Raw genomic sequence first — 18,368 nt, 5'->3', positions numbered from 1 at the left:
TGGGGATTCTAATTTCTTCTCATGAAAGCAAAAACAGATCTCTAATTATATGCATATTTATATCTCATGGTCGTCTTGTTGGGATTGCTAGACAGCCTCGTTTCCATCCTGTGCCAGGCACCAGTCGCGGCTGGCTTCAAGCCTTATGGCAATCATGTCCATGTGACTGGGGCGCAGCAGTGGAAGTGTTGGAAAAATGCCCTCTCTCCATTCTCTCATGGCTATGGCTGACGGAGATAAACGAGACGACAATTAAGACAGAGGTCATGATGCACTTACTGCGGTAAAGGCTAAGCATAAAAATGACCGGGTATGTATCGGCTACGTATGTACCATAGTGGGAAATCAACCATCAACAAGTCGGCTGGATGGTGTAGTTGGTTATCACGTATGCTTCACACGCATAAGGTCCTGGGATCGAGCCCCAGTCTAGTCACTTCTTTTTGCATTATTTTTATTTGACCTTGACAGTTTTCTATCTATTAGAAAATGTGTTTAGTTGTGCTATTGGATTTTGGTTGATTGTTTGTGTCTATCTTTTCCAAGTTGTGTTGTGTCATGCTATGTGGGTAGTTGGGTTGGGTTGGTTATGTGGCGCTGTACATGCTTTTGTTACTGCTATCATCATGGTGGTCATAATATATACTAGTTTCCACGCGGATCGTAAATCAAATATCTCCCAACTATGTACTGGTACTCGGTAATTTCGAACGTTTTATTTTTCTTGCAACTGAAGAAAAAATTTTATATCGCTAAAATCAAATATACCTCATCTAATATAATTCCCAATCGCCCCCTACTATGGTCACAGCCACCATCAATCCACCCCTCTCAGCGACATGCCCCAATTTAGCAGCCGCTACCATCTCTCGCTTCATGCTGTGCCTGTTGTAGTTTCTAGACAAGTTAATATTATTTTTACTCTTTCTAGATAGAGAATTTATAATAAGATGAGTAAATTATTGTGATATACCGCCGACGGTGTACTGAAATGACACAGAAGAAATGATATACCGGAGCAATGCACTCATTGATCACCTCATCGTTCTAATGGTGGATACCTGTCTCGCATTGTGCGTATCCAAGAATAAGATTCTGCTCTGCCTTATTCTCATAAGTCATGTGTTGGCACCAGAAATGAGGAATTCGTGTCGAGAAATAACCCAAAAAGGCATGTAGAAAACACGACAAGCGCCGGCAGCTGCGAGGAGATAATAAAAAGGAGACCAGTTGTTATCCAGGTGATATACTTCTTCCTGTCTGGCTTTCGAAGGAGGCATATACACTATCTGTTGGATTTTCACGCAGACAGACTGGCTTAATGTAGATTTGATGTTGTTATTGTAGTTAAGAGGCTGCGCGTGTTTCTCCGTACACCATGTACCTTACGATGTGGATGTATCGCAGATGTTTATATCCTTGCAGCATGTTTTTGGTCATTTTGCATAACTTGCAGGCCGCTGAGTCTGCCATCTTGTCACGCAGACGAATGGTCGGAAAGTCGACGACTCTTGCTAGATATCCAAACGCCAATCTGGAGCAAACCCCATTGACAGTCGCTATACCATTTTCTCCCCATCTTGCATTACATTCAATGCTGTATGATCAACACCGGAAACATATTTGGCGCGGTTGTAGACATCCCTAGACACCCTGGTTAATGGCCTCAAGAATATAGTATTGGACCTGTTATGTGCCGAAGACTTCCCGCGAAGATGGTTCTGGCTTGATAGTGAAAGCCACAAGTCTCGGAATGCTGCTGGGTGTATGTAACGTGACAGGTGTCTGATTAATTCGTCTTCGACAGACTTCTTCTAATTGAGACGAGGTAATTCAGGCAACGAAATGATCCTATATAGATATCGCAGCGGACATCGCAGCACATAGCGCAGGTGACATCGCTAGGTATGCTATGTACTTATTCGTGGATACACTATCTTTTGTCACCAACATCATCGCTAAGACGATCGTGATTCAAAGAATAGTTCTGTTTTCTTCCAATGGTCCCTGAACCTCTCTAGGAGCCCCCAGTAGGAACAACTGCAGGATAAAATCCACTGCCGTGAGTCGTTAGCAAATAAATGCTGAGACATACTCCCCGTCTGACCTGGGTGCCCATAGTAATAGTTTTGGCCTGCTTGGTAAATCATGAACATGCTTAAACACCAGCGAAGGTTCAAGTGCTTGAATCATGTTCACAACTGCATGTAGTTCGCAATCCTGCCCACCATGTAGTCGTTGAAGTTGATGGAAAATATTTCCTTGTAACCCAGGGAGAATTACATATTCCACTTCAACTGGTAGCTAGCCTAGGCCAAAGAAGAACTATATTAAAGAGCACCTGGTATCTAGCCGTCACGATAGGACTAGATGTAGAACAGCAAAGAGCCCGTGATGTCGAGCACTCAACAAGTCACGCGATGACCTGGTGAGCTACTACAATGTTATCAGCGATTGATGTATCCTAGGCCCCGAGGCATGCGTCTGGAGGTCTCTGCCGTGGTATGGAGTATCTTAGAAAAGCATCTGTCTACCAGACCATAATCTCTCCAAGAAGTGGATAGGATGCCCATTTCCAGAAATTGTCTATGTCCGGAATTTCTCTTCATGGTATGGCAGCGCCATTCTTCAATATGATATATCTCTCGAGTAGGTCCAGGCTTGCACGGTCATGGACGACCCTAATTCCTTCCCATGTATCTCACGAAGTTCTTCATATACCAAATATGGTAGGTGTACCCTAAGCGGGCTAGGGTTCTGTGTCTGTGGACAGCGTAGGACATAGGGAGAATGGGCCGAACCGGCGCATGTGCAGGATCAGCTGTCATAGGAGATGGATAACCGCATGGAGTAAGAGGACCGGTATGAGTGTCGAACATGGTTGCTGTGATATGTAAGCAGTTTATGTATAACCAGTGCAGACCGACCCTTGAATGTAATGATGAGCAAGACGCGTTCCCGGTATGCTCACCCATCAGACCTCTTCAAAAGCATATGCTGGGCATGAGTTATCGGCCATAAGTTGTTTGCAAACGAGGTTTGCAGAACAAGAGTTGAACGATGAAGAGGACTTGTCCGCACAGTGGTCGCAAAGCTAGCTGCTAGGATATACTGGTAGTGGAAGTGAAAGGATAAAACCAAGTGGTATGTCCTGACCGATGCGTTTGCTGAATCGTAGGATAGAGCTATGTATTAGCATGTCTCTTCAAATAACTTCTGTGTTCGTCTCTACTGGAAGGTCCAGGTTCTTGCGACACATTAGATGGACTTCGACTCGAATATAGCTTCCTAACTCATTAATGACTGGAACACTTTGTCTAAAGCACATGTCGATATATGAAACAATCCACTTATCCTCAGCATGCCCTTTCAGAAGAGCTTTGTATTGGCGCTCGCCTCCGGGTATGTATGAAGCCAGATGCTTCAAATCCTGTGAACCCCAGAGACGATGTTGCTTATCCGAGACATCGTGCTATTGCCCTTGTATGTAAGCCGTTGCACACCTTGCAGCAGCTTTATTCCGACACAGTAGCTGTATCTGTGGCTATCCTCCAACGGTAGACGCATCCTCAGAATTGGTAGGAGTTTGCTCTGGGTCGCATAGTATATCCAAAGAATGCCATGACATCTTCTGTGGCCTAGTGTAAGCATCGGCACTAGTACCGTGTTTGAACATGTCTTCTATGGTTGTTTGATGTTCCTGAACAACGAGGATTCGAAGACTCTGGATGTGTACAGAGGTTGCTGATGGGTTGGGGGCGGGGAGGGGAGAGGGTCCAGGTATTGTTCGTCTCTTCTAGAGTCTGCAATGTTGAGAACTAGCTTTAGTATGGGATATATGTTCTGCTATGATTGTAGATATATTTGGAACTGCAATGTTCTAAGCCATAAAGACAATATATGACATTATTGCTATAGAGATAGCCCCGGAATGGGATATGGGGAAAAGGATAGACTTATTAGCAGCCTAAGATAAAAAGTATTTCCCCGTATCTCTATAGAAGTATACAATGGGAGTAAAGAGAAGAAGAAGAAATAGAAGCAACAGAGCTGAGAATAAATACAAAACCCTTTCTATCACTGCGAAGCATAATTCACCATGTAAAGGTCAATATCAACATCATTCAAGCCCTTCATTGACTACATCAACGCCTATACTCACTCCAAGCAGTGACTACATAATACTGAATCATGCATAAGCATCATTAACTGATCACAAGGCTGCATCAGCACCCCCTCTCCCTCTCAGACACCCAACTCCCATCATTCGCCACTTCTGACCTATCCAGCACCATCCATCCACCACCCTCAAAACCGTACTTCCATCCTTCGGCCACTAGATGGATAACATTGCGTGGGACAAGAACCCAGTGGCATCACATGCAGCCCTCCAACGGAGAATTCCAAATCGCATACCTTGCTGCAAAGGTGCGGTTTCCAACCCGCGTGCAGGGATAGTCAACGACCGTCGAGCCAGCATGAGCACCTACCTCCTCCTTCTCCTCTCCTTCAAGAGCAGCAAGGATGGCGTATGTATGACAATGACCAGCATTCCAATCCTTCGATGCAAAAGCAAGCGGCTTCAACAGGTAATCCCCACTAGTTTAGCTAGCGGAGGGATGGGAAATGGGGATGGGATGGTTGCGTGGCTCGGCATCGGGGACCTTTTCTCCTCGCCTTCGGGGTTTATCATCGTTGGTTTTAGTTTGGGTTATCCGTCAAACAGGCTGGTCGTGATGTCAGCTAGCCAGCCTCACTAGCTAATCAGCTAACTACCCCGACCTGAGTCTGAGTCGGAGTCTTCATGGATGAGTCGAGTGGCACTAGTCAAGAAAGATTTTTGGGTTCGGTTAGCTCGTCTATTACCTACATAAGTGAGTAAGACTAGTAAATGGATGGCAGAGGAGTACCCAGCTGATGTCTTGACAATCCACCTATGATGAGCAGCGTAGTTATTGAATCTAGATCATACAAAGAAGGAAAATAATTAACCACTATCTCTTTTTTTTTCAACACCACGCACATGGCATCCAGGCTTGGTCAGCGATCGATAATCATCGAGAACAAAGCGATCACAGAGTCAAAAGCAGAAAAAAACAGGGATTGTTCTCAACGGCACTATAGACTTCTTGATTTTTTCTTTTTTCCCTTTTGACTTAATTGATGGCTTACAGCAGTAGGGGTCACGCGAACCCAGGATCCCGGTTCGTCTTCCTTCCTTCCTTCCTTCGTTTCCCTCACGACGATCTGTCGTAGTACAGAAATCCCTCCCTCTTGAATTGATGTCCTAATGAGTACTAGTTGGCAGCCACTCTCGCATCAATTCTCCTCTTTTTCGCGTCTCGAGGCTGGATCGTGCGCCCCCCAAACTCTGCCAACTGGTTGGTCAACTATCCTCCGTACTATCGGTGGCTCTTCATGCAGCCAATATCTCCTAGTCTGGGTTGACCCCATCCTGTGGTGGAGTAAAACTAAGCGGAGTCAGACAATCCATCCTACATACAGGGAAAGCGTGGAGGATGATACCGGCAGGGATGGTTGGGTGCTAGTTAGCCTTGTGCATATGATCTGGAGACAGACAGACAGCAGACAGGACAGGACAGGTCGTGCTATTCGGGTGTCATTCTTATCCTCCTTCCGTATCTATCTACATCTACATATGCCGATACATCATACATAATATTCCTAAATCGTAGGCCCATTTAGTCAGGGGTAACTGGACAACCAGATAGCAGCACACAGACACACGATAGATAGATACTATCTATCCAAGAAATACCTGAAACCCGCCCCCTACCTTAACACATCTACTATGATCCTCCCATCTCCATACTATAATATCCCATCAGGCCATTAATCAATCCCACACACGATCACCCTCACCCTAGAACACCCCGTCGAACTTCGAAACAAAGCAAAAAATAGACACAACACAAACACAAACACATACCCCTGCCATATTTGCCTCCTCCCCGATATTCCTCTCTGCGGCCCCCTTAATGATTTGAAAAACGCGAGTCATGAAACATCCTCTTTAGGAAGACGGAGGAGAATCTCTGCCTAAGTGCATACATACATACATGCCATACTTAACCTTACAAACTAACTAAACCGACTAGTCAGTCAATTAGTTATTTAGTAAGTTTGAAAGAGTTCACCTTAGTAAGTGAACAAGTATGTCGGCGCCTCCGATCGATCAGATCGTGTGGCTTAGGTTACACACGTCCTACTTTACTTTACTTTTCCCGTGGAATGGAATGTTGTATGTAAAAGAGGCGTAGCTGCTGCCATCTCTAACCTATTACAGCAGGTATGTACATGAATAAAAAAAAAATAACATTAGGAATAAAAAACACTAAAACTCAAATTCATGTCCCGGCAAGGAGAGAAACTGGAGTGACTGCGTGGCACCAGGGGGAAGAGGGACAATCAATAAGTCCGATGTAATCCGTCCGTCAGCCTCGCTGCCAAAAACCGTTGTTAACAACAGCATCACTGTAAGCAGGAAGAGGACTTGCCCCTAGACAAAGGGGGTTGGATTGAGTTTACCACATAACTTACTTAGAGAGACATGAATATAGTCATGGATAGATGGATGGAGATGGAGATATGGTGGTTGGAGCTGAGCTAGCTACTTTACTTTGCCCCCTCGTTCATCCATTACGCACTTACGCTCATACATAACAAACACTGTAATACAAACAAAACACAAGCAGAGAAGTGGTAGTATCAATACAATACAAAACCATACACCCGCAACGGCTTGTATCTGACAAGCGCATCTCCACGTGGTTTAGCAGGAACCCCTTACGCAGAAGGGGTTTGTGCATTGGGCGCTTGTCCCTGGTCGTATTGCGTATTTGGTTGGCGGCCTCCTCCCCCCCTTGTATCTGTGTATGCGGTTACCAAAGAAGGAACAAAACAAGCTAATACACACTATACAAGGGTATGTTACATACCCACACTACTTAAGTAACTTTTTAGTGTCATACGGAGTATACCGGGGAGGGACCCACCCAGTTGACAAATACTTGTCAATGGTGTGTGCCTTGGCTTGATTTCGCACAAATTCGAAATGGGAAAGTGGTCTGTGTGAGTGTGTGTGTGCGGTAAGTGTGTCGTCGACTGTCGACTGTCTATCCATCAACAAGGTAAACTATCTACTTAGCGTTTAATATTTTTTTTTTTTCGGGGGTCCCTGCGCTCGGGGAGCATTGATGCCGCTTTTGCTTGCTGTCTCGCTTTTCATGTACAAATTGGGATTATGATCATAATCATCCTGATTCTTACATGAGAAAGGAAACTGAAATCACCAAAATTTCATATATATTCCATATCCTATATACCATCTCTTTCAGGGTTACCAAAAATGACACCTCATATTACCCAAACCCCATCCATCTTCCTCAGTAAAAGTAGTAGCTCCGCGTAGCGTTACAGAATACGAAGCTAACCTATTATAACTACGATAAAAAAAGAGAATCCCAGATTAGTTAACTGCCTTTTTTGCTTGCCGATCACGGGCGGACCGGCAAGGCGGGTACCCTAATCCTAACCAGGCCAAGTCGATCATCGATCACCCACTCACCTTTCCCACACCGAGATCCTCCGACATCCAATCAAATGGTGGAAATCGGGCTCGAATCTCAACGTCGAGACTGTGCTTGTGCGCTAACTTAGTTTTCCTTCTGGTGGTCAGTTTTTGAGGGTTCCACTTCTTGGTTCCAGGGGGGTGGTGTTGCTGCTACTTAGTGCTATCTAGTCAGTTGGTTAGTGTGACTCCGTAGTTGAAGCTGAAGGATTAGTAGAGGAATAATACTAAAATACGGAGTGGGATTAATGGATTGGATGGATAGGTCGGCGGCGTCGTCATGACCCTGACGTACTATTGGGGTGGTTGATGGAGCTGGTAGACCCTGAAGTGGGAGTATCTATTCCGTATCTGTGAGGAGAATTATGCAGTGGCGTGGATAAACAGTACGGAGTACAGAGTAGAGATATCTACATAATGACAGTAATGCATGCAGTGTCTATTTCCATGTAATAAGTACTATCCCAGTACGATAGAATAGAATAATAATAATAAGTACCAACTTCAACCCCCCCTCCCCGGAACAATCAAATCAAAGATACCCATGCACTCCGTAATAAGACTAAGTATCACCCCTCCGCTATAGCCGCAAGCGCAGCTACAACATCCCAGTCCCAACAGACGAATAAAACAACCCGGAAATGCGGGCAAGACTTAACTCCTAAGCTACTACCTTTCTAGCTACTAGCTAGTAGCTTACCCATTAAAGCAACGGACACACTCCGCACTTGCACATTCATCTAACCTCAATGGGTATATGCAAAGGGCAGCAATTAATTATTCTTAAACCATGCTTCCTTTCCCCTCAGTAATAATAGATATGAGGAAAGTAGTCAGACCAATTAGCGCGGGATGTCCGTTTCTTCCTCTCTCTCTTTTCAGCCCGCACTAACTACTAAGCACCACCACTCTCCAGATGGAGTGAGTGACCCCCATAGTACTACTAACTTATGGACTAGGCAGGGCAGGGCAGAGTTTCAACGACGCGGAAAGCTCAGATTAGTAAAGAATCCGAGAATCCGCCAGGTTCCAGACACACAAATCCCACCCCATCCCATCCCATCCCATCCCCAAGCTAGATACTACGTATGTACTATGCTATCCTAGGAAGGCTCAAGAGCTGAAGAAGGACCAATTTTTCAGATTCTTCAAATCAGGTAGGTGGTTTGGAAGATTTCACTTTTCCATCGGCCATCGGATATACCCGCCGCTATGCTGCCTGCCTGCCTTCCAGTGGGCAAAGAAAATTACCTATGCTCGGAACCACCGGGCAAATTCTACGTTCCGCTTAGCATTACTACTTACTATGTATGTGTAGTATCTTCGGAGTACCTCGCAACCAGAAAACTCAGGGAAAGGTTCACGGAACGGTAAAAAAGTCAATTCTAGTGAATTAAAAAAGGGGTTGTGAAGCTTAAACAAGAATAAACGGTAGGAAGTTTACCAGTGGTTGGTGCCCCATCAAGACATAGCTAACTAGCTAACTTACTTTACTATATTATATTATACTAAACTAAACTAAACTATACTCTACTGAGTATGCTGTGCGGTTACTCCGTAGAGAACTAATCTATATCAGCCACTATTAAGCTTGGGCACTACTTATCAATCTGGATAAAACTGGCGAGACAAGGGAGGGGATGGGGGGGTTGTGTCATGTCATGCTGTCTGCTGCACTCCTGTTTAGGATCAGGTTAGGCAGTAGGGGGCCGGATTGGAAGAAAGGAAGAAAGAAAGAAAGAAAGAAAGAAAGAAAAGAAAAGGGTGAGTTGAGACCCACTCACTCACCTTTTTTTTTTTTTTCTCTCCGGCTGTCTTGTCCTATGAGGGTTTACCATCCCAGGATACGTTATCATCGTCAGTAGCAGTAGCAGCGGCGGCGGCGGCTGTTTTTACCGCCTACGAGAGCAAGCTTGTACAGAATAAGGTAGGCGTGTGCGTATATCCTATCCTATCCTACCCGCAAGTACGGGACACGGAGACAGTAGATAGATATTCTTCCGAAAGTCCCGTTCCCGATCCCTTATCCGAAGGAAAGGAAAGTTGAAAAGCCAAAAAAGTCAAAAATCAACAACTCCGATATCGAAGCCCACCTAAAGAGGAAAGTTCCTCAGAAAAACCCGCCGGATAGGGGGATGGGGAAAGTCAAAAATATCCTCATAAGGAGACTGAAAATACCACTAAATCGAGAAATGAAAAAACGTGTGTATACTGTATACTATGGAGTAAGAAGTGAACGATCTCCAGCCTCGTCCCTCGTAGCGAACAAAGCTCCACTGCGACCGACCATTCAAACCCATCGCATCGCATCGCATCGCATCGCATCGATCACGTTTCGTTTCCGATTTCAGGTTCTCCAGATTCGAATCCATCCACCCATCCATTCATCCATCCCGTTCGATTCAGGAGAAATGAGAGAGAGAGGAGGGGGGGAGGGACTCAGGGTGGAAACTGTGCTCTCTCTAACCGAATGCAAATCGTGGGCACAGCGCCTCGCGCGACCGTTTCACATAAACAACAGCAACTCCGACTAAACTGAATACCAACCCTTGGTTCTGGGTCGGTCGCTTGGAGAAGAAGGACGTTTTTTAACCGCGCCGACCGGCGGTAAGTTGGTAAGTAAGTTGAGTCTTCCTCGCAGGGACCGCGGGAAGATCACTACTACTTACTCACGGGCTGGGGAGGGAGGGGGATAGAGGTTGTGAGTGGTCGGAAGTAGATGATTACGGAGAAGTGACTAGAATCTAGACGAGAGGGATTGGGTCGGTGGGAGGTTGGAGATCAAACCAAAGTGTGGGTGGGATGAATATGGATGGATGGATGGATCCATGGATGATGATGGGATGGGATGGGATGGATCGGGGAAAATCAATCAAATCGTTGGGCGGGCGGAGCGGGCGGGTTAGTAGTGATGTTGAGCTTTTTCCGTTTAAGGAAATCGGCTAGGGTTGATTTGATTCGATCAGATCGGGGGATGGTTTTTTGGAGATAGCAGTATCGTAGATTTTATTTTTTTTTATTTTCATTTGAATTTAGTTTGGGGGTTGTTTCTGGCTCTGGTTCTGTTTTCGCCCCCATCCTTCCTCCTTCTAGTCAGGTATCGGAAGTAGATGGATGTTGGGCGTTAATGGTAATAGCAAACGTCTGTTATGGGATAGGGTTGTTGAGTGTATGGTGTATGGTGTATGGGGATCATACGAGCTCAGCTGAATGGTGTGTGCGCCCCCCCTGAGGCATTCTGGGGGATGATAGGTAGGAGGGCGCAGCACCCAGCGACTATTGGAGTGGCAATATTTGGAGCTGGATGAGGAGGCGGAGAAGGAGAGAAAGAAAGCTGTTATAAACAATCTATTTGGAACAATAGAGCTCCCCCATCCATGCATAAATCTGCATAGCTGACGATCAAACCGGGTGCGGGAAGAAGGGAAAATCAAACCGTAAATCTGAGAATAGCTAGTCAAGCTCCTCCGTAGGTTGGTTCTGGTAGAAGGGAAAAAAGGGAATTTCGCACCTCAACGCTTCAGCTACATATCCACACCACTAGTACAAAATAAGATCTATGGGGGGAAGTAACAGAATAATACTAATAATATCGGATACTAATGTCGCATCATTTGGGCAGAAGACAGGGGGTGTGGGATGAATGAAGAGGCGCACCAATGGTTCAACATCATTCTCTGTTTTCTCTCTTTGGCTGAACGCACTAATCCCCACAGTCGTATATTAAGGTCCCCGAAACAACCGCATCGGTTCTGTTGGGCATGCGACCAGATGGCCGATAGAGTCGGCAGGGGGTTGGTGATGGAGATGGGAATAGACGAGACAGCTTTAAAAATAAACCTGACAGAGCTTTGTAGATTGCTTCACTAAATTGTAATGTTGGAGGTGGATTGTTTCAGCTGTCAGGATGCTATACCCGGCGGCAGTAGTAGTTAGAGAATGCAATATAATACAAATTAACCATAATCAATTTTAAATGCATCCATACATTTGACTGAGCGTTGTGCGTGTGTGCCTGGGGCTTAAATCAATTTCGAGCATTAATTGTTAATATTGACGATCGCTTGACTGGGCTCGTCTGCCTGCTTGGCAAACTGACGTACCCCGTATCTTGGGTCGTGGTCAGAGGGGGATCCATGGATGCGCTGTTGGAACTTTAGTTGCTCTATCTGCAGCATCCGCAGCAGGTTCGGATGCTGGAACCTCATTCGATGCTTCCACCAGAATAATATGCCATCGTGGAGATTGTGTAACGGTCGCCCAGGGCTCCACTGCCAAGCCCCTCATCCTTGACCAATGGATCGGAAAAGCGGAACATGCTCGAGCCAGAACAGGAGGTAGTGGAAAAACTTGGATGAGTGGTAACGAGATGAACACAGATCGGTTGTCGTTCACCACACGCCCCCCATAATGCGAAGGGCGTAAATCTCCTAATTAGTCCGTCTGTCAAATCAGGATGCAGGATCGGGGATGGAACTGAGGGTACGTCACGGTGTGCATGTCGCGAGTGGACGGAAGTGGATTAGCGGGGCGCTAACAACCAGAATTCCAAATCAGATGTAAAAAAAGATCAGCGGTAGTTAATTAATGCGAGAATCTCTTGGCCGGCAGGGCTCCAGATCCATTGCGCCGGCGGTGACTGGTTTCTGCTGCTGCTTCTTCTTCTTCGTTTCCTCACTAGGCCATTGTTGGTTTTGGTGTTGGCATTGTCGTCTACTCCGTATTGTCGAACTCCTTTAGTTCACTGGAGTATTGGGTTTCCCCATGGTGCGACTGGCACGGATGTAGAATGTATTGTTTCATGCTATATTTGTTCTGGAACTTGGTAAGCGATTCAACGTCACAAGAAAGTCCCAAATTTGGTCCTGTGTAACCCCCGGAGCCTTGTGTCAGAATATGCCCAACCTGGTAGGTGTGTATGGGTATGGGTATGTACTGATGTGTAACCCATGCGTCTGAGAGATATCTACATAGTCATGCGTACTTGATACGAAGCGTAGGATGTTCCCCTACCGGCCAACGGCCGTCAGAGAGGGTCACTGGCGAGCCAACGTCCTCCAGGACGAGCTGCATCATCCTTTCCTCACCCTTGAACTTGACTCCACCCAACCTTGACCCCAGCTGAATCTGCACCGCCTACCGGTAGGCGAGCAGGAGCTGGTATGCTCATGCACGCATGGCAGCGCAACAGTGGTGCGTGTGAGATGTTAGATTGGCTGAAACAGACCACCAGTCGTGGGTATGCAGTGCGTAGAGCACTGGAGACACTCCATGAGTGCCAGTGCATACATAATACACCACACAGAGTGGATTACAGCTCCTGCGTTCGGTGACCCCGCCGATGCCTTCATTCTTGATCAGTCATGGTGATTGCCTGATCGGCATACGTGCAGCGCCGTCCCCTTCACTGGGTGTGGCTTGGTATCCGTTGCGAGTGTGGCGAGTCAGGTTGGGAAGGAGAAGCCATGTCTCCGAACAGCACGTCACGATTGGGATAGCCCAAAAAGCCACTAGTGAGTTGGACACCCAAGTCCAGACCAGGAAGGTCGTAGTGGCACACATCTCGAGGAAAATGGTGGCGGGAATGGAGGGGGAAATAGGAAAGGCTGCTCCATCGTCCTTATCGTTCGTCCTTTTGCGCTTCCCTTATTTTTTCTTTTTTTTTCAATTTCACTTTTGTCTTTTCTTTTCTTTTTTTATTCTGCTTTCCTTCTGCCTGTTCTCTACTATAGGCTGCTTTGAAGCCCGCTTCTTCGGGGACCGCTCGATTGCTGACATGACAAGAAAGCCATTGGGGAGAATGAAGCCCGTCGGATTCCCCATCCCCCATAACTCTCTCGTACCGCGGATGGGTCCCAAATGAGACAGGCGGTTGTTCAATTTCCAACAAGCTTACTTACCTTCTCCAGGCTGAATGCTTGCGCAAAGGCAAAAACAACACAAAAAAAATAAAAGTAAATAAATAAATGTATCAAAACAAATATCAAAAATACAAAACGGGACAGCCCTGCTTCGAGACCGTTAGCGACATGTGCGTAAACGAGTAAAGAAAGGGAGGGTAGAAAAGGAAAGGGAGGGGTGCTGGCGAATCAACCCAGTCAAATCGGAATCCACCAAGTCCCTGGGATAAACTTTGTCTGGCTATCAACCTTACCTCCCAACTGGGGCCAAGTTAACGTAGTAGTACTTCAGTGAGAGGAGGAGGTGATGGTGGTGGTGCTGGTAGTGGAGGGGGGAGAAAGGGTAAAGCCTTCCGGCCATTGAGAGCACTTCCATTGACATTGGCCGTTATGCATGAACCATCACGACTTCCAATATCCACCCCCCATTCATTCGCCATGCCAATCCCGAAACTCCAAGTGGAAGGATTGGATCAGACAGTCGTCAGCTGTATTCCTAATGGACCTATCCATTCCACCTTTCCCGTGGAGATGGTCTGCCATGCGCCAACGACGGTTGGTGGATGCTGTCCGGTGTTGCTGCTGCTGTGTCTCTGTTCAGCCAACCTTGTATGTATGTATGTATGTATGTATGTATGTGTGTATGTAGTATGTGGTGGTAGTTTCCACTCCCTTCAATGTGAATTCGGAAATCATTCTTATTTTCTTTTCCAACGACCCATATTCCATTTTAGGCCTTTTTCATTTTCATAATTCCTGAAAACCCGGGTTTTCTCGGTCTCTTCAAACCCAGTAATGGCGCTGTCACGCTGCCTTCCCTCCTTGAACCTGCTCGTGTCTCTCCTATGCAGTCTCGCCTCGTAACTTTGGGTCGCCCCTTGCGTTCTGAACCTCAGATTCCGCGGCTTTCACGGGAAGACAGGAGCTGATGACAGCCAGCCACAGTCACGGAGGATATGCGGCGTTGTTCCAGTGGATCCTCGCCCCCTATCATCCTCCTGGGCTCGTCCATGGGCGCAACGGTCAAGCCTGGCTGGCGCCCAAAAAAATAAGCCTGCCAGATCCGGAAATAACATCCCCCCTCCAGAATGGGTGGGTGGTGGCCGCGTCGAGAGAAATTTTAGTCAGAGAAACGGTAATCGGAATTTACAACTTAAGGAACAGAAGAGACGAGTTATTTGAGTGGGAAGTATTATTAATGTATCATTAAACGATCATCTGGTCGATAGCGCAATGTAACAACCAACAGTCATGGGGTATTATTAGATCCAAGCTCACAGTACTTTCCAAAGGTCTCCAAAACCCAACCATATACATGCAAAACAATGGACAGCACTCCTCAATCTCCTCTATACACAATGATTAACCCCATACCCAGTAAGCCAAATGATGAGCGACAAAGAAAATAAGGGAAGGGAACACAATAACTATGACAAAAGGAGATCCCGAATGCTTTTTTTTGGTACCGTAAGGAAACCGGGCCGTATCCACGTGACCCGCAGTGGAAATAGCCGAGCCGAACCATCCAAAAAGACAATATACATGAGGTGATGATATAAGTACAAAGGAAATTATGCCAAACAAAGGAGTGACGAGGGTCGGGAGGTCATGTACATAAAATTTCCCATAGAGAATCGATGACAGAAGAAAAGTTCGTTGATCATATCCAGCAATGGTCGCTATCGTCATTTAGTTGAGTAAGTTCTGAAGACCCATCCGCGAGTCGCGCGGGGCTTCTGTCTTGTCTTCGATCGGAGCAGACCATGTGGGAGATAGCGGAGAGTGCTGGTTCCATTGCTGGTGATCGGAGATCCACCGTTGCTTCAACGAGAGATCGTGGTAGGCATAGATCTCATCCGAAGTGCTCTGCCTGCGGAAGTCGCCGTATTGCTGTCTCATGTCCACCGGAAGGGGAAGAAGCTGTGGCGAGGCGATGGTCCTGGGAGAGGAGGAAGAGACGGAGTTGTGGTCCGAGATCATGGAGGGAGGCTCCATGGAAGAAGCTTCCGAGAAGGCAGGCGAGGTGAGAGGAGTTTCGACAGGACGGTTAAGAGCAGGAAGTGTGTAGATCGGGGTCAACTGGCGGGGGCAGTCGATGGAAGAGGCGGAGAAGGAATCCCTCCGAGATGAAGGAGACTTGGTCCAGGAAGTCAGAGGTCGGTCGTGGGAGATGGAAGAGTAGCGAGAACGGCTGATGGGGCTGCTCAAGCCCAGAGAGGCCCGCGCATATGGGGCCTCGACCCGTCCGTGCATCGTGCGTCCGGCGTGAGGTGAGCTGGAGGTAGGGAGGCCTCTTCTCTTGCGGTTCATGCTGCCGTTCCACCAGTTCTTAACTGCATTGTCGCTGCGGTTTCCAAGGCGTCGTGCAATCTCGGCCCAGCGCTTGCCCATTTCGTTGACCATCCGCTCGATCATCAAGCCCTCCTCAGCTGAGATGGGCTCACGGTTCAAAGAGGGCTTGAGGTTCTGGTGGAAGCGCTCCCGGCATTGCTTGGGCGAGCGGTAGTGCATGTGCTGAGAGATGCGGACCCAGTTGTTGGGGCCTTGTTCGCGAACCAACTGAAGGAGCAACTGGTCCTCTTCGGGAACCCAGGGTCCACGACGATGAGTGGGAGCCATTGCAAGTAGTTGACAAGGAAGAATTAATCCGAGTGAGGTTGATGGAAAGAATTTGGGTAGTTGTAAATCTAAGGATGTAATGTTAGACTCCAGAAATGCCAGGAGGTCGGAGAGTTTTTAAAGAGAGTTGGGGACAGTCGAAGGGGGGCGCCGACAAAGTTCAGGTACTATGCGTGGGCGGGGAGGGTTGACGTCTTTAAAGGGAACAGGGCTTCTTACCGTGGGGTTGGCTGTGTGGGAGGTTTAGTGTACCCGGAGCGGACTAGACCAGACACACACACAAGTGTTGTAATAGACACACACGCGGGTGATGGATAAGGGACGAGAGTAGGGTAGATAGACAAGCAAGGAGGGAGGAGCAATGACCACGCAACCGAGCTGTTGGGTTATGTAGGAAGTAAGAGTGGGAAGTTGGGGAGTGAGAGTTTGTTTGATGATGGAGAAAGAATAAGGTTCAAAGGTGCGTCGTCGAGGTGGTAGATATATAGGAAGAGAGGTGAGACCCGGAAGGGGGAATTGGAATTAGAGAAAGGGCGATAGACAATAGTCGTGTCAAGGAGTGATGGAGATGAAGGTTACGATCATCTATTATAGCAACAAGCAGCAGCAGCAGAATACAATGACCAGGGAGACGGGTCAGAGAAAAATGGCTACTGCTCCACACTTAGAGCACGCTATAGGAGAAGATCTGATCCAAGATCTCGGAGCTGACAGTTGTGTCGGAGGAATAAATTTAATAATAATAAATGCCAAATATTATTGATTTTTTTTGGAATTGAATTTTTTTATTTTTTGTGTTGTGATGATTTTATTTTTTCCTAAATTGAATTTTCTGATTTTCGATTTTCTGACCCCCCTCCTCTTTTTTATTTTTTTTTTTTAATTTTCCTGACGCCCCAGTCAGTACCCGCTCGGTATGTATGGTATTCTCCGTATAGTTTACTTTTAGTACCGCAGTATGCGTGTAAATTACACTAGTCACTGGTAGTAGTAACAGGTAGTCCTTAGTAGGGGGGAAGCTAGGTATTAGGCAGGTACCACCTCAGGTAGCCTTCCTCAAGGAGGCAGAGCTAGCCTAGGGGCACAGACCTACTAGGCTAGTCCATTTGATTAAATTAGATTGACCTCCATCCATAGCTCTACTACTACTGCCCTTTTGACGCCCCAGGCTGTAACTATATGGGAGGCACTGCGGGTGCGGGCTATATGATGACAAAAAAGAAAATAAGAAATAAAAATTAATTCAATGTGTCTGGACTATAACCGATCTTTGGAGGTCAAAGTGGGGAAATGTGAGGTTGACGGACAACTTCTTGCAGTATCTCTTTTGGGTAATTCAGACCCATCAATTGACAGGGGGGGGGGGTGAAGAGAAGGAAAGAATTGCAAAGCAACCACACAACCAACGGAGGGGCTGGAAAAAAGGAAACAGGGCAGCTATCAGGATCAGTTGCAGCAGTCTCAGAAGCTGGCGTTTCCAGATCGTGGGGAGAGGATTTGCCACTATCCAATACCTACTATAGGTGCTAACCAAGTAGTGACTGATTACTTACCAGAGGATCGGTGTTGCAGCAGGGATCATGGATGATACTATTCTTACTGGCGTGGTGAGGCATAGAGATGGATACTCTACAGTCGACTTGATCCTTTTTCCTGCAACTAATTTGCCCCCGTTCCTCTCTTTTGTCAAAGAACTGCGGTATCGAAGAACATTGTGCAAGAGACAAGAAGCAGGCTGAGACGTCCAGGGGAACCCATTCCATGAATCGTATCTGTGGCAAGGCTACCCTGGTTGACACGAGTGCCATCTTCTTACGGTGTGCCACAAAGGGCATCTAGCAAGCATGCTATCCAGAATGTGATTTTTTTGACTACGGCGTTTCTCGGACATCACATCCTGGGCGGTTGATCTACCCATCCATCGTTGATAGTTTAATCCTGTTGGTGACAAAACCCTCTCGATAAAGACTAATTGCCTTGACCGGAAAGAATAGTAATGGAATAGATGGATGAGAAATTCCAACTTTCCGCATCAGCCCAGCTGATCCGACAGATAGGCGCGATGAAACGGTACAATAATAGCAGCACGACAGGGAGAATTAATTAAAAATTTGTGGATGCTTTTCAAAACACAAGAGGGAGAAAAAGTGCGAGCAAGTCTACGGTACCGATCAGTCGGGCGTCGACTAAACGGGAAGATCCCAAGCCTAGTTGGTTAGTTCACGGCCCTTTTCCGCTTCTTATGGCAGACTGCAGAC

The 18,368-nt window shown here is 46.8% G+C and overlaps 1 protein-coding gene and 1 non-coding gene across 2 annotated transcripts; one reads left to right on the top strand and one right to left on the bottom strand.

Annotated features, from left to right (window-relative positions):
* The first annotated feature begins 362 nt into the window (after positions 1 to 362).
* Positions 363 to 436, top strand: BO79DRAFT_t63. The gene has a single exon. It is a non-coding gene; the product is annotated as a tRNA-Val (tRNA).
* A 14,662-nt stretch (positions 437 to 15,098) lies between these two features.
* Positions 15,099 to 16,378, bottom strand: flbD (putative MYB family conidiophore development protein FlbD). The gene is made up of 2 exons (XM_025689724.1): positions 16,330 to 16,378; positions 15,099 to 16,178 (listed from the first exon to the last, which is right to left on the bottom strand). Exon 2 carries the CDS (start codon positions 16,108 to 16,110, stop codon positions 15,181 to 15,183), a length of 930 nt encoding a protein of 309 aa, XP_025542532.1. The 5' UTR covers positions 16,111 to 16,178; positions 16,330 to 16,378; the 3' UTR covers positions 15,099 to 15,180.
* Positions 16,379 to 18,368: the final 1,990 nt, after the last annotated feature.

Source organism: Aspergillus costaricaensis (genome assembly GCF_003184835.1).
Source record: "Aspergillus costaricaensis CBS 115574 unplaced genomic scaffold BO79scaffold_7, whole genome shotgun sequence".
In the NCBI taxonomy this organism is placed as follows: Eukaryota; Fungi; Ascomycota; class Eurotiomycetes; order Eurotiales; family Aspergillaceae; genus Aspergillus; species Aspergillus costaricensis.
Note: the sequence above shows the minus strand (reverse complement) of the source record. Positions and strands in the feature narration are given on the sequence as shown.